This window comes from Cetorhinus maximus, chromosome 17 (assembly GCF_964194155.1).
Source record: "Cetorhinus maximus chromosome 17, sCetMax3.hap1.1, whole genome shotgun sequence".
NCBI lineage: Eukaryota > Metazoa > Chordata > Chondrichthyes > Lamniformes > Cetorhinidae > Cetorhinus > Cetorhinus maximus.
The window spans coordinates 75,293,339-75,306,408 of record NC_135895.1 but is presented as its reverse complement, the minus strand read 5'-3'; the positions used below and the strand labels follow the sequence as shown (position 1 = coordinate 75,306,408).

Sequence of the window (13,070 nt, the reverse complement as noted above, 5' to 3'; positions counted from 1 at the left end):
AGGGAGGGATGGAGATCAGGTGGAACGAGGTAACTGTCCATTCTCTCCACCTGTGCTGAAGTTTAGTGCAGACTAACCTGTTGCTCTGTGGATCCCCGGTTAATGCAGTACCCTTGGGTGTGAGTGTTTAATATAAGGTGGTGTTTGTCAGTATATTTTCGATGCTCTATGGTTTCTGACCATGGTGGGAGGGGATCAGGGCTCTGTTCTTTGATGTGACGCAGTGATGTCTGTCCTAGTGTCTCAGACTGTGATGCTGTTGTTTTCTGTGACTGACGCTATGATATCGATTGTAATCTCACTCAGTGTGACACGAGGTTACATGGCTTGATCAGTGGTGAGGGAGGAGCAGACTGAACAAGGAGCTGCAATCATCAGTCATTGCCGAAAACCTTCACACAGCCCGCACACTCCGCAAACTTCTTCACTAAATATTCTTTCAGCTCCTTAATGAGAGGCCTGGAGCTGAAAAGGGAAAAAGAGAAAGACATCTTTTCGAGAGGCTCATGGACACAATGTACACTGTACATTACCCACTAATGACACTCTGTCTACATTTAACTCATTGTTTAAGCTCCAGCCCACCTCCTGTTCCTATCCATATGTTTCAGTCAAGGAGCCTGATAAGTCCACAGCACAGGAGGAGGCCATTCAGCCCCTTGTCTCTGTGCTAGCTGTGCACTAGGATCATTCAGAACTAACCTCTCAGTTTAATGTCTGTTATGGGGAAGTGACCGGAACCTGTTATTAGAGACAGAATGAGTGACAAATATGAACTGATCAGAGAGAGTCAGCATGGATTTAAAAAGGGTCAGAGATCTTTAACTAACCTGGTTACATATTTTGCAGTGGTCACTAAGCAGGTAGATTAGGGAGAGTCTGTGGATTGTTATTGATATTGATTTCCAGAAGACATTAGACAAGATTCCCAATGAGAGACTGAATAATAATGGAAGCATCTGGAATTTGAGGAAACCTTTTGCCAAGGATGAGGAACTGGTTAGGAGGCAGGAGACAGAGAGTAGGGATAATGTGTATGTGCTCCAATGAGCAAGATGTGAATAGTGATGTCCCCAGGGATATGTACTGGAGACTCGGCTTTTCACAATATTGATCAGTTCTGGGCACCGCACCTCAGGAAGGATATATTGACCATGGAGAGGGCACAGCTCAGATTCACCAGGATGATCCCGGGGTTAAAAGGGTTAAATTATCAGGACAGATTGTATAAACTCAGCTTGTATTGTCTTGAATTGAGAACAGTTAGTGTTGATCTAATTGAGGTGTTTAAGATGAATAAAGACTGAATCTGATTAGTGTAGACAGAGAGAAACCATGTCCTCTGGTGGGGGAGTCGAGAACGAGGGGGCAGAATCTTCAAATTGGAGCTGGGCCGTTCAGGGGTGATGTCAGGAAGCAATTCTTCACTGGAAGGAGAGTGGAAATCTGGAACTCTCTCCCCCTGAGAAAAACTGCTGTTGGGGCTGGGGGGTCAATTGAAAATGTTAAAACTGAGCTTGTTAGGTTTTTCTTACACAAGGGGATTGAGGGTTATGGGGCAAGCTGGAGAAATGGAGTTAAGATACAGATCAGCCATGATCTAATTGAATGGTGGGACAGGCTCGAGGGGCTGAATGGCCTCCTCCTGTTCCTATATCCTAATCCCACTCCCCTGCTCCCCCCATTGTCCTGTATTCTCCACAGATTTACCTGTTTATTAACTGCAGTTTGAACTAAAACCCAAAGCTTTCATTCCCCACAGGCTGCTGAATGTTTAGTGAATTCTCTGTTTGGATTTCCCATTTCTACTCTCTGTAGTTTGTCCATTCCTAACGCTGCTGATCATTTTAATTCAAGGCTTTATCAATCTGCATTTCCACTTTCAAGGAATGATGGAATTGAAGCCGAGCTCTCTCTGCTTCTACACATCCTTCACCATCTTTTCACTACTTTTCCCCCTCAAACCCATCATCTCAAACTCCTCTGCATTGAATTGTGTCAGTCACCTATCTGTCCCTTCCCTCATCTGTCTCTACTCTCCCCAAGTCTTTGACTCTTCTCCTCCCTGTTTGTTAAACCTCTCCTTCTGTGTAGTCAGCACATTCCAGTTAGCGGGGCAAGTGGCTGATCTTTGTGATGTGGAGGATTTGGGGGGTCAGGTCGGGGTGAAAGATGAGGCCAAGGTTGTAAAGAGTCTGGTTCAGCAGCAGACAGTGCTCAGGGAGAGGGATGGAGTTTGTAGCGGGAGCTGAAGACGATGGCTTTGATCTTCCCAATGTGTTTCCCAGTGAGCCTGCCTCCTCAGTCCTGACTGCTCTTAGCTGCTGTTCTTTTCACTGATTGGACAGTTATTATTACAGATTCAGACCACAGCAGAAACCCCCAGTGTAAAAAATAACTGCAAAGATTGTCCGATCGCAAGATTGAAACGTAACCAAGAGAGGAAGTGAAAGAAGGAGCTCAGAGCAGCTGCATGTTTGTTGCTGACAGGGGAGAAAACTGTGAACCGTGTCCACTACCTAGAATCTTACAGCACAGAAGGAGGCCATTCAGCCCATCCTGCCTGTGAGTTACCCAGTGAGACCCACTCCCCCACTCTATCCCCATAACCCAGCAAATCTTTCCTTTTCAGGGAGATCTCCAATTCTCTCTTGTAGACCTGGGTCCACAGCACGAGACTGTCCCTAACCTGGGCTCGAAATTGGCATCTCATTCATTCATTGGAAGGCAAAATGCCCGGGGTGGGAAATGGAGCTCAGATCTCCCAACATTCCCTCTCCCCTCCTGACATAATTGTCCGAAATGCAGCGGTCATCACCACTGTGTCCAATTCTGTCCCTAGCCGAAATCCACACAAAATTTGAATTTATATAGCGCCTTGACATACAAACATCCCCCAGATGTATCACGGAGCAGCAGTGAGATGAACGGGGGTGGGTGATGGAGGAACTTTAGGAAAGTGATGAAAGGCTTGGGTGAAATGATGGGGTTTGATGCAGGAGAGAGAGGCCTGGAGAGGGGGTGGGTATGAAGAGTGGGAGTTCAGAGAGCAGGGCCTAGGCGTCTGAAGGCTCTGCTGTCAATGGTGGGATGAAGGAAGCAGCGATGGGCAGGAGAGCAGAGTCAGAAGGTGGAAGGGTGAGGGAGGGAAAGTGAGTCTGTAGCAGGACGCAGATGTAGGGATCAGTGAGGCCATGGAGGGAATTGGAGGGCAGTGAGATCAGGGGTTACAGATCATTGAGGTCAGGTAGTAACAGGTCAGTGAGGTCTTGGGTAGTCAGTCTGTAAGGTCGGGGTCGTGTCGGAACGACACTTGGTGTGGGACAAGGTATGGAACTCTGCATTTCGGACAAGTTGGGGTTTAGGGAGCGTGGATGAAGGAAGCCAGGAGAGGGCATCGGAATAATGGAGTCAGGAGGCGAGACAAACAGGGATAAGGGTTTCTGTGGTCAAGGGGCTGATGTAGTGTAGAGATGGACAATGTTGTGGAGATGGAAATTAGAGGCTTACGGGATGGAGAGATGTGGAGTTTGAGGCTCAGCTACTGGAGGCCCAATGGGAAGCAGGCCCATGTTTACTGGTCCCTATTGGAGGGTCCAATGGGAAGCAGGCCCATGTTTACTGGTCCCTATTGGAGGGTCCAGTGGGAGGGAGGCCCATGTTTACTGGTCCCTATTGGAGGGTCCAATGGGAAGCAGGCCCATGTTTACTGGTCCCTATTGGAGGGTCCAGTGGGAGGGAGGCCCATGTTTACTGGTCCCTATTGGAGGGTCCAATGGGAAGAAGGCCCATGTTTACTGGTCCCCATTGGAGGATCCAGCGGGACAGGGGCACCATGGTCGATGTGGAGGACAGTTCCTTTCTGTTGTAAATGTGTGATCGTCCACCCCTCATCCCAGTAAAACACCCTGACCCGGAGCCTGACCATGGAAAGGGAGGGAGAGGGGAAGGGATTTGAACATGTTCTGAATGGACAGGATGGCTCAGTGGGTCAGGCTCTGCCCTGTCCCTCCAGCTCACACTGATGGGGTGAGGGTCTCCACTCTCTGCTGGGCCTTCATGAAATGAGGTTTGTGTCCAAACCAGTCCCCAGTGAGAATTGGCCAACAGCACAGAACTGCCCTTAATTTGACAATAATCTGTCAGTCTGACTGAGAGAGACCAAAGCATGGTCAATGTGGGAAATGGGGCCTTACTCCAGGAGAAGACATGCTTCTGGGGTCAAGGGTTCACATCTATTGGTGGGGCAGAGCAGAGGGAGTTTTCCCCTTCATTTCACTGTGTTCCCCCTGGGAGACTGTGGGAAAGAGAGAGCGAGGTGGAGACTGTGAGACCGAGTGAGAGAGGGAGGGAAGCATTTAACTGCTGCACCAGGACTCAAAGTGTTCCAAACTCCAGTAATAACGCCTGTTATAGAGATCAGTTAGAGAATTCCAGAACGTTAGAGGGTGGGAGAGAGAGAGACTGAAGGTCAGAGACAGAGAAATGGAGGGAGAGAGAGACTGAAAGACAGTGAATGAGAGAGGGAGGGAGAAAGTTGGAGAAAGAGACAGACAGAGGGAGGGATAGAGAGGCAGAGGGAGAGAGTTGAAGAGGAAGTGAAAGGTGCTGACGTGGTTTTCTATGGGTGATACCATTTACATACTGAGGAACAGCCAGTGAGACTCTGACAGGCTGCAGCTTTATAAAGCTGAGCCCAGTGAAGGGAGAGTTTATCAGTGACCAGGCACAGGGACAGGAGCAGACACCATGATTTCAGCCATCCAGCTCATCTGGCCTCTGGCATTCTGCATCGCAGGTACAAATCTCTCTCTTCCACCGTGAATATTTTCCTGCTCTCCATTTCCATCCAATTCGACTGACTTGTGATTGAAGGGAAAATGCTGAAAGCAGAGGAATGGTCACTGTCTCTAACAATATCTCATTTTACAGGCTCCTTGTGTGACAGTTCTTACTTCACTCTGTTTCTCTATTACCCCTCAGGTATCAGTGGGGACATCACCATGACCCAGTCTCCCCCGATGCTGTCAGTGAGCCTGGGCCAGACGGCCACCATCGCCTGTACGGCCAGTCAGTCTGTTAGCAGCTATGTTGCTTGGTACCAGCAGCGAGAAGGACAGAAACCCACTCTCCTGATCTATTCGGCAACAACTCGATTCACAGGAACATCGGAGCGATTCACCGGCAGTGGATCTGGCACTAAATACACACTGACAATCAGCAATGTACAGAATGAGGATGTCGCTGATTATTACTGTCAGCAAGGTTACAGCTTCCCCTACACAGTGATACAGAGCCTTACAAAAACCTCAATACACACAGTCCCACCTCCTGTACTGACACATCCCACAGTTATACAGAATATATAATAATGGACACACAGTCCCACCTCCTGTACTGACACATCCCACAGTTATATAGAATATATAATAATGGACACACAGCACCACCTCCTGTACTGACACATCCCACACTTATATAGAATATATAATAATGGACACACAGTCCCACCTCCTGTACTGACACATCCCACACTTATATAGAATATATAATAATTGACACACAGTCCCACCTCCTGTACTGACACATCCCACAGTTATACAGAATATATAATAATGGACACACAGTCCCACCTCCTGTACTGACACATCCCACAGTTATATAGAATATATAATAATGGACACACAGCACCACCTCCTGTACTGACACATCCCACACTTATATAGAATATATAATAATGGACACACAGTCCCACCTCCTGTACTGACACATCCCACAGTTATATAGAATATATAATAATGGACACACAGTCCCACCTCCTGTACTGACACATCCCACAGTTATACAGAATATATAATAATGGACACACAGTCCCACCTCCTGTACTGACACATCCCACAGTTATATAGAATATATAATAATGGACACACAGTCCCACCTCCTGTACTGACACATCCCACAGTTATATAGAATATATAATAATGGACACACAGTCCCACCTCCTGTACTGACACATCCCACAGTTATATAGAATATATAATAATGGACACACAGTCCCACCTCCTGTACTGACACATCCCACACTTATATAGAATATATAATAATGGACACACAGTCCCACCTCCTGTACTGACACATCCCACAGTTATATAGAATATATAATAATGGACACACAGTCCCATCTCCTGTACTGACACATCCCAGTTATATAGAATATATAATAATGGACACACAGTCCCACCTCCTGTACTGACACATCCCACACTTATATAGAATATATAATAATGGACACACAGTCCCACCTCCTGTACTGACACATCCCACAGTTATATAGAATATATAATAATGGTCGCACAGTCCCACCTCCTGTACTGACACATCCCACAGTTATATAGAATATATAATAATGGACACACAGTCCCACCTCCTGTACTGACACATCCCACACTTATATAGAATATATAATAATGGACACACAGTCCCACCTCCTGTACTGACACAATTATATTGAATATATAATAAAAACAAGAAAGGAAACTGAACAAATTATTTTCACTGTCCACTACACACTCCAGTCCCTGTGGTGTCCACCACCCACTGAAGGCCTCAAGTTTCCCTCTTACTCTCCGTGTCCACATACAAAGAGGAACAGAGAGAGGGTGAGAGTGAGTTAAAGGTGAGTGTGAGTGAGACAGGGAGAGGGTGAGAGTGAGTTAAAGGTGAGTGTGAGTGAGAGACAGGGAGAGGGTGAGAGTGAGTTAAAGGTGAGTGTGAGTGAGAGACAGGGAGAGGGTGAGAGTGAGTTAAAGGTGAGTGTGAGTGAGAGACAGAGAGGGTGAGAGTGAGTTAAAAGTGAGTGTGAGTGAGAGACAGAGAGAGGGTGAGAGTGAGTTAAAGGTGAGTGTGAGTGAGAGACAGAGAGAGGGTGAGAGTGAGTTAAAGGTGAGTGTGAGTGAGAGACAGGGAGGGTGAGAGTGAGTTAAAGGTGAGCGTGAGTGAGAGACAGGGAGAGGGTGAGAGTGAGTTAAAGGTGAGTGTGAGTGAGAGACAGAGGGTGAGAGTGAGTTAAAGGTGAGTGTGAGTGAGAGACAGGGAGAGGGTGAGAGTGAGTTAAAGGTGAGTGTGAGTGAGAGACAGAGAGAGGGTGGGAGTGAGTTAAAGGTGAGTGTGAGTGAGAGACAGGGAGAGGGTGAGAGTGAGTTAAAGGTGAGTGTGAGTGAGAGACAGGGAGAGGGTGAGAGTGAGTTAAAGGTGAGTGTGAGTGAGAGACAGAGAGGGTGAGAGTGAGTTAAAAGTGAGTGTGAGTGAGAGACAGAGAGAGGGTGAGAGTGAGTTAAAGGTGAGTGTGAGTGAGAGACAGAGGGTGAGAGTGAGTTAAAGGTGAGTGTGAGTGAGAGACAGGGAGGGTGAGAGTGAGTTAAAGGTGAGTGTGAGTGAGAGACAGGGAGAGGGTGAGAGTGAGTTAAAGGTGAGTGTGAGTGAGAGACAGAGGGTGAGAGTGAGTTAAAGGTGAGTGTGAGTGAGAGACAGGGAGAGGGTGAGAGTGAGTTAAAGGTGAGTGTGAGTGAGAGACAGAGAGAGGGTGGGAGTGAGTTAAAGGTGAGTGTGAGTGAGAGACAGGGAGAGGGTGAGAGTGAGTTAAAGGTGAGTGTGAGTGAGAGACAGAGGATGAGAGTGAGTTAAAGGTGAGTGTGAGTGAGAGACAGAGAGAGGGTGAGAGTGAGTTAAAGGTGAGTGTGAGTGAGAGACAGGGAGAGGGTGAGAGTGAGTTCAAGGTGAGTGTGAGTGAGAGACAGAGAGAGGGTGAGAGTGAGTTAAACGTGAGTGTGAGTGAGAGACAGGGAGAGGGTGAGAGTGACTGAGTGAAGCAGAGAGCAGAGGTTTTTGTACAGCCCCTGCACTGGAAGCTCTCAGTGTGGGTTACGTTCGCTAAAGGAACCAAGCTCAGACTGAGTAAGTAAACCCCAATCCTCCCTTATTAACCCTTTCAATACTGAAACTTTCTCAAACACTAATGCTGAATAGTTGAAGGTGTTAGTGAGGAGCTGCAGTGAATGAAATGGTTCAGTGAACAACACTGTGTATAACAGGGTGCCCAGCTGTATTTCTTTCATTACATTCCCCCCTTTAAGCAACAAGATATAAATAACCAACTTTTACCCACCGTCTCGAGGAGATCTGGACGTTTGCAGACTGTGCTGACATTGCTGCACCATGGAGTGAAATCACTCACTAGACTCCTGTCAGTCTCAGTGTGACAGACACGGGCAGAGTTTGATATGAGCTCTGGCTCCCTCTCACAGTCTCTGATATAACTGATCACAGCACCAGCACAGTGAGACACTGAGGTCCCACCTCCCCAGTCTATGCCAGTGTTTATGCTTCACTTGAGCCGACTCCCATCTTCCCTCATTTAAATCTATTATTGCAACCCTACAATCCCTTCTTCCTCTTTTGCTTGTCCAGCTTCCCCTTAAACACATCCATACTATTCACTTCAACCACTGACTGTGGCAGCGAGTTCCACATTCTCCCCACTCTCTGGTTATTGGATTTCTTGATGATTATCTTATATTGATGGCCTCTAGTTCTGCTCTTCCCCATAAGAGGAAACATTCTCTCTGTATCTAATCGATCAAAACCTTCCAGAATTTTAAAGACCTCTATTAGATCAACCCCTCAGCCTTCTTTTATCAAGAGAAATGAGACCCAGCCTGTCAATCCTTTCCTGATTTTATACCCACACATTTCTGGGATCATCCTTCTCAATCTTCTCTGCACCCTCTCCAGTGCCTCTATATCCTTTTTATAACAAGGTGACCAGAACTGCAGGCAGTATCTAAGTGTGGTCTAACCAAGGTTCAATACAGGTTTAACAAAACTTCCTCCTTTTCAATTATATCCCTCTAGAAATAAACCCTTGTGCTGGGTTTAATGTTTATGTCCTTGTTAACCTGTGACACAACTTTTAGTGATTGATGTATTTGTATTCCAATATCCCTTTGTTCCTCTATCCCACTCAGGCTAGCACCTTCAAAATAATAAGTGACCTCACTATTCCTTCGATCAAAATGGACTACCTCACATTTATCTGGATTGAACTTCATTCACCAATTATTTCCCCATTTTGCAAGGTTATTAATGTCCTCCTGTAATTTGTTGCAGTTCTCCTCAGCATTGACTATTCCCACTCTCCCAATTTCATGTCATCCTCAAATTTAGAAAGTATATCTTTGATTCCAAACTTCAAATGGTTAATGTAAATTGTGAACAGCAGTGATCCCAGCGCTGATACTTGTGGAACTCCACTTCCCACCTTCTGCCACTCTGAATAACGACCCTTTACTCCCACTCTCTGCTTTCGGTCCTGGAACAATCCATTCTGTCACTTGTCCCCTGACTCCACATTCTCTGACCTTATTCTTTAGTCTATTCTGGGGCACCTTATCAAAGGCCTTTTGAAAATCCAGATGAATTACATCTACTACATTACCAGGATCTGCTCTCTCTGTTACTTCCTCAAAATATTCAATAAGGTTGGTCAATAAGATTTTCCCCTTCAAAATCCATGCTGACTCTTCATTCTGAAATATACACAAAAAACCCAGAAATATACACAGAACACACAAATATATTCACGCAAAGGATAAATGCACAGGAAATAAACTTCCTTCTCTTCTCTTTCAGGCAGAGAGAAGTCACCACCCACACTGACCCTGCTGCCCCCCTCCCCGGAGGAGGTCAAGACCAAGGGCACTGCCACCCTGGTGTGCCTTGCCAATCACTTCTATCCCGCTGAGGTGAAGGTGGAGTGGAAGAAGGACGGTGCAGCCATTTCGGACGGGGTTCAGACCAGCAACTACCTGCGAGCTTCGGACAGCACCTACAGCGTCAGCAGCCTGCTGACCCTCTCTGGCTCCGGCTGGGAGTCCAACGCCCGCTTCTCCTGTGTCGTCACCCACGAGAGCCTCTCCTCTCCCCTCAGCAAGAGCATCAGGAGATCAGAATGTGCGTAGAGTGTTAGAGACAGTCCACAGAGGAGACACAACTTTAAATAGAACAGGGGTGAGCTGGGAGGGCAAAGGTCATTGTCAGCACCGAATTACAACTCTCTTCCTTCTCAGGACCGGCTCTGAGACACTTCTGAGGGTCAGAGGTTAAGGCACGTTATTGGGGACTGTGTAGAGGAAGCTTTACTCTGTATCTAACCCCGTGCTGTACCTGTCCTGGGAATGTTTGATGGGGACTGTGTAGAGGGAGCTTTACTCTGTATCTAACCCCGTGCTGTACCTGTCCTGGGAGTGTTTGATGGGGACTGTGTAGAGGGAGCTTTATTCTGTATCTAACCCCGTGCTGTACCTGTCCTGGGAGTGTTTGATGGGGACTGTATAGAGGGAGCTTTACTCTGTATCTAACCCCGTGCTGTACCTGCCCTGGGAGTGTTTGATGGGGACTGTGTAGAGGGAGCTTTACTCTGTATCTAACCCCGTGCTGTACCTGTCCTGGGAGTGTTTGCTGGGACAGTTTAGACTCGTGATGCTAAGTAAAAATTCTCTAAGATGCTGAAGACTATCAGCTGTACAAAAATAATGTGACCCTCCGAAGTGTCTGCTTCAGTAAACCAGACCCCTTCCTGCTCACCCTGCAGTTACAATTTAAGGTTTAGTCACTGTTTAAAGGGACAGGATTCTCATGTTCTTGAGAAAATCTCCACAAGCGTTTTAATAAACCTCCATTCTCCCTGTGAATTTCTCCAGCTTCCTCTGGCTGGGCTGTTTATTCAAGTCTTTTTTCTGTAAATGTCAATGTGTAAAAGGTAGTAAACATTAAGAATATTCAGTCTCTGTCTGGTCAGTGCTTTGGAAATGTCCCACCTCCCCATCAGCTGATTGGCTGCATTTCAGCAAGTGATTGTCCTGATTGGCTGGTTGGCCTGTCAATCAATGACACCAGCAGAAGATTTGATTCAAAGCCAATTATCAATCATTTTAAAATTATCAGTTTTATCCCGAATCTCTTGAATTTACAAGATGAAGAACAGAAAAGAAACTGGAAGTTGCTGGGATTAAATCATCACAATCCAATCATTCACTCTTCACACTAGAGTTGCTGTACCAGCTGGTGGGATCATGCTGTGCACTCTGTGCTGACTGCTGGGTAAGACCTGAAATGAGCTCGGGGAAATCTCGGGGCTCGAGGACACAGTCACAATGTACATTTCTCTCTCCTTAACCCGGGGCTCATGGTAACAGCACAAAACTGACCCGAGTGAGGACTCAGTTTACACAGAGGAGCAGTCAGGATATCACAGTATACATGACCCTGAATGTAGGTGTGACTGTTACCCAGTACTGTCTGTAGGTGTGTCTCTGAATGTGGGTGTGTTACCCAGTACTGTCTGTAGGTGTGTCTCTGAATGTGGGTATGTTACCCAGTACTGCCTGTAGGTGTGTGTCTCTGAGTGTGGGTGTGTTACCCAGTACTGTCTGTAGGTGTGTCTCTCTGAATGTGGGTATGTTACCCAGTACTGCCTGTAGGTGTGTGTCTCTGAGTGTGGGTGTGTTACCCAGTACTGTCTGTAGGTGTGTCTCTGAGTGTGGGAGTATTACCCAGTACTGTCTGTAGGTGTGTGTGTCTGAGTGTGGGTGTGTTACCCAGTACTGACTGTAGGTGTGTCTCTGAGTGTGGGAGTATTACCCAGTACTGTCTGTAGGTGTGTGTGTCTGAGTGTGGGTGTGTTACCCAGTACTGTCTGTAGGTGTGTCTCTGAGTGTGGGAGTATTACCCAGTACTGTCTGTAGGTGTGTGTGTCTGAGTGTGGGTGTGTTACCCAGTACTGTCTGTAGGTGTGTGTCTGAGTGTGGGAGTATTACCCAGTACTGTCTGTAGGTGTGTCTCTGAGTGTGGGAGTATTACCCAGTACTGTCTGTAGGTGTGTGTGTCTGAGTGTGGGTATGTTACCCAGTACTGTCTGTAGTTCCCTCCCTGTGTTTCCCTTCAGTCTCATTTCTCCAGCTTGAATTCCTTCCTTGGTGTTTGATTTTGCCACTCGGTGATTTCACTGGGGAAGGTGCTGTGTCAAGAATGGTTGTTCTCATGTTCAAAGGCCTCTTTCCCTGTATTTCAGTTGAACTCAGCTGAGTGGAATGCTGCGATGGTGATGTGTCTATAAACTGAGATGCTGCATATGTGGAGCATTGATCAGTCAGTAAGGGACTACAGTCTGAAGCCGATCGGTCCTTCAGTCCCATGCTTGCACATCTGTCCAGGGTCTAGTTTTCCAGGCCAATGGGCTGCAGTCTTTTGGGTTTGAATATGTGTGTGGAGTCCTACAACTGATACCAATTGAATGACCTGTTGAACCAAATGGGAAGCAATCTGGATCTTACTATACAGCTATCTGAAGGGTCTGCAGTGTGGAGTGATCACAGAACACAGACAGACACAAGTGACAGTGAGTTAGTTTATTGTTGAAAATACAATTGTTACAAATACAAGCCGTCCCCAGAGATGGCTGCAGCAACCAGGGGGAGTCTGGCATTACAGATAAACACACAAACTAAAGGCACCTGTTGACTGGCTCAACAGGCTGCAAGTTAAGCATAAATTTTCCCCTACTTTTAACTATTTTAATATCGAACCTGTTTGAAAATTAAAGAAACAAGATAGATCATTTATTTGTTCTTTATACATTGTGCAAATGGAGTCCTTTAGCTGTTCCTCTGCATTGTCCACACACATCAGTTTGTAAAGGCTGGAAGGGAAGAATGTTGGAGTGTCCTGCAGAAAGATCCAAGCAGAACGGTTAGAGTGTAAGACAGTACATCCAGAGAGTGACAGTGAGGCTTGGGAACCAACCTGAGCAAAACACCTCAATTTTTGGGGGTTAATGGATGGGAGCAGCTGGGTACTCTGTCTGGAGAGAGGGGGAGAGACTGAGCGCGGGTGCGAGTGACAGATGGAGAGTGAGCGTGCAAGTGGGAGAGAGCGCGAGCGAGAGAGAGAGCGCGAGCGAGAGAAAGAGCGCAAGCGAGAGAGCGCGCGAGAGAGAGCGCGGGAGCGAGAGAGAG

The 13,070-nt window shown here is 46.8% G+C and overlaps 1 gene segment (V, D, J or C); it reads left to right on the top strand.

The window, feature by feature from the left end:
* Window positions 1–4,671: 4,671 nt before the first annotated feature.
* On the top strand, window positions 4,672–10,839 carry LOC144692685 (immunoglobulin kappa variable 4-1-like). The segment is given in 3 exon segments: window positions 4,672–4,798; window positions 4,984–5,265; window positions 9,688–10,839. Coding segments are annotated over 3 exon segments (660 nt in total).
* Window positions 10,840–13,070: the final 2,231 nt, after the last annotated feature.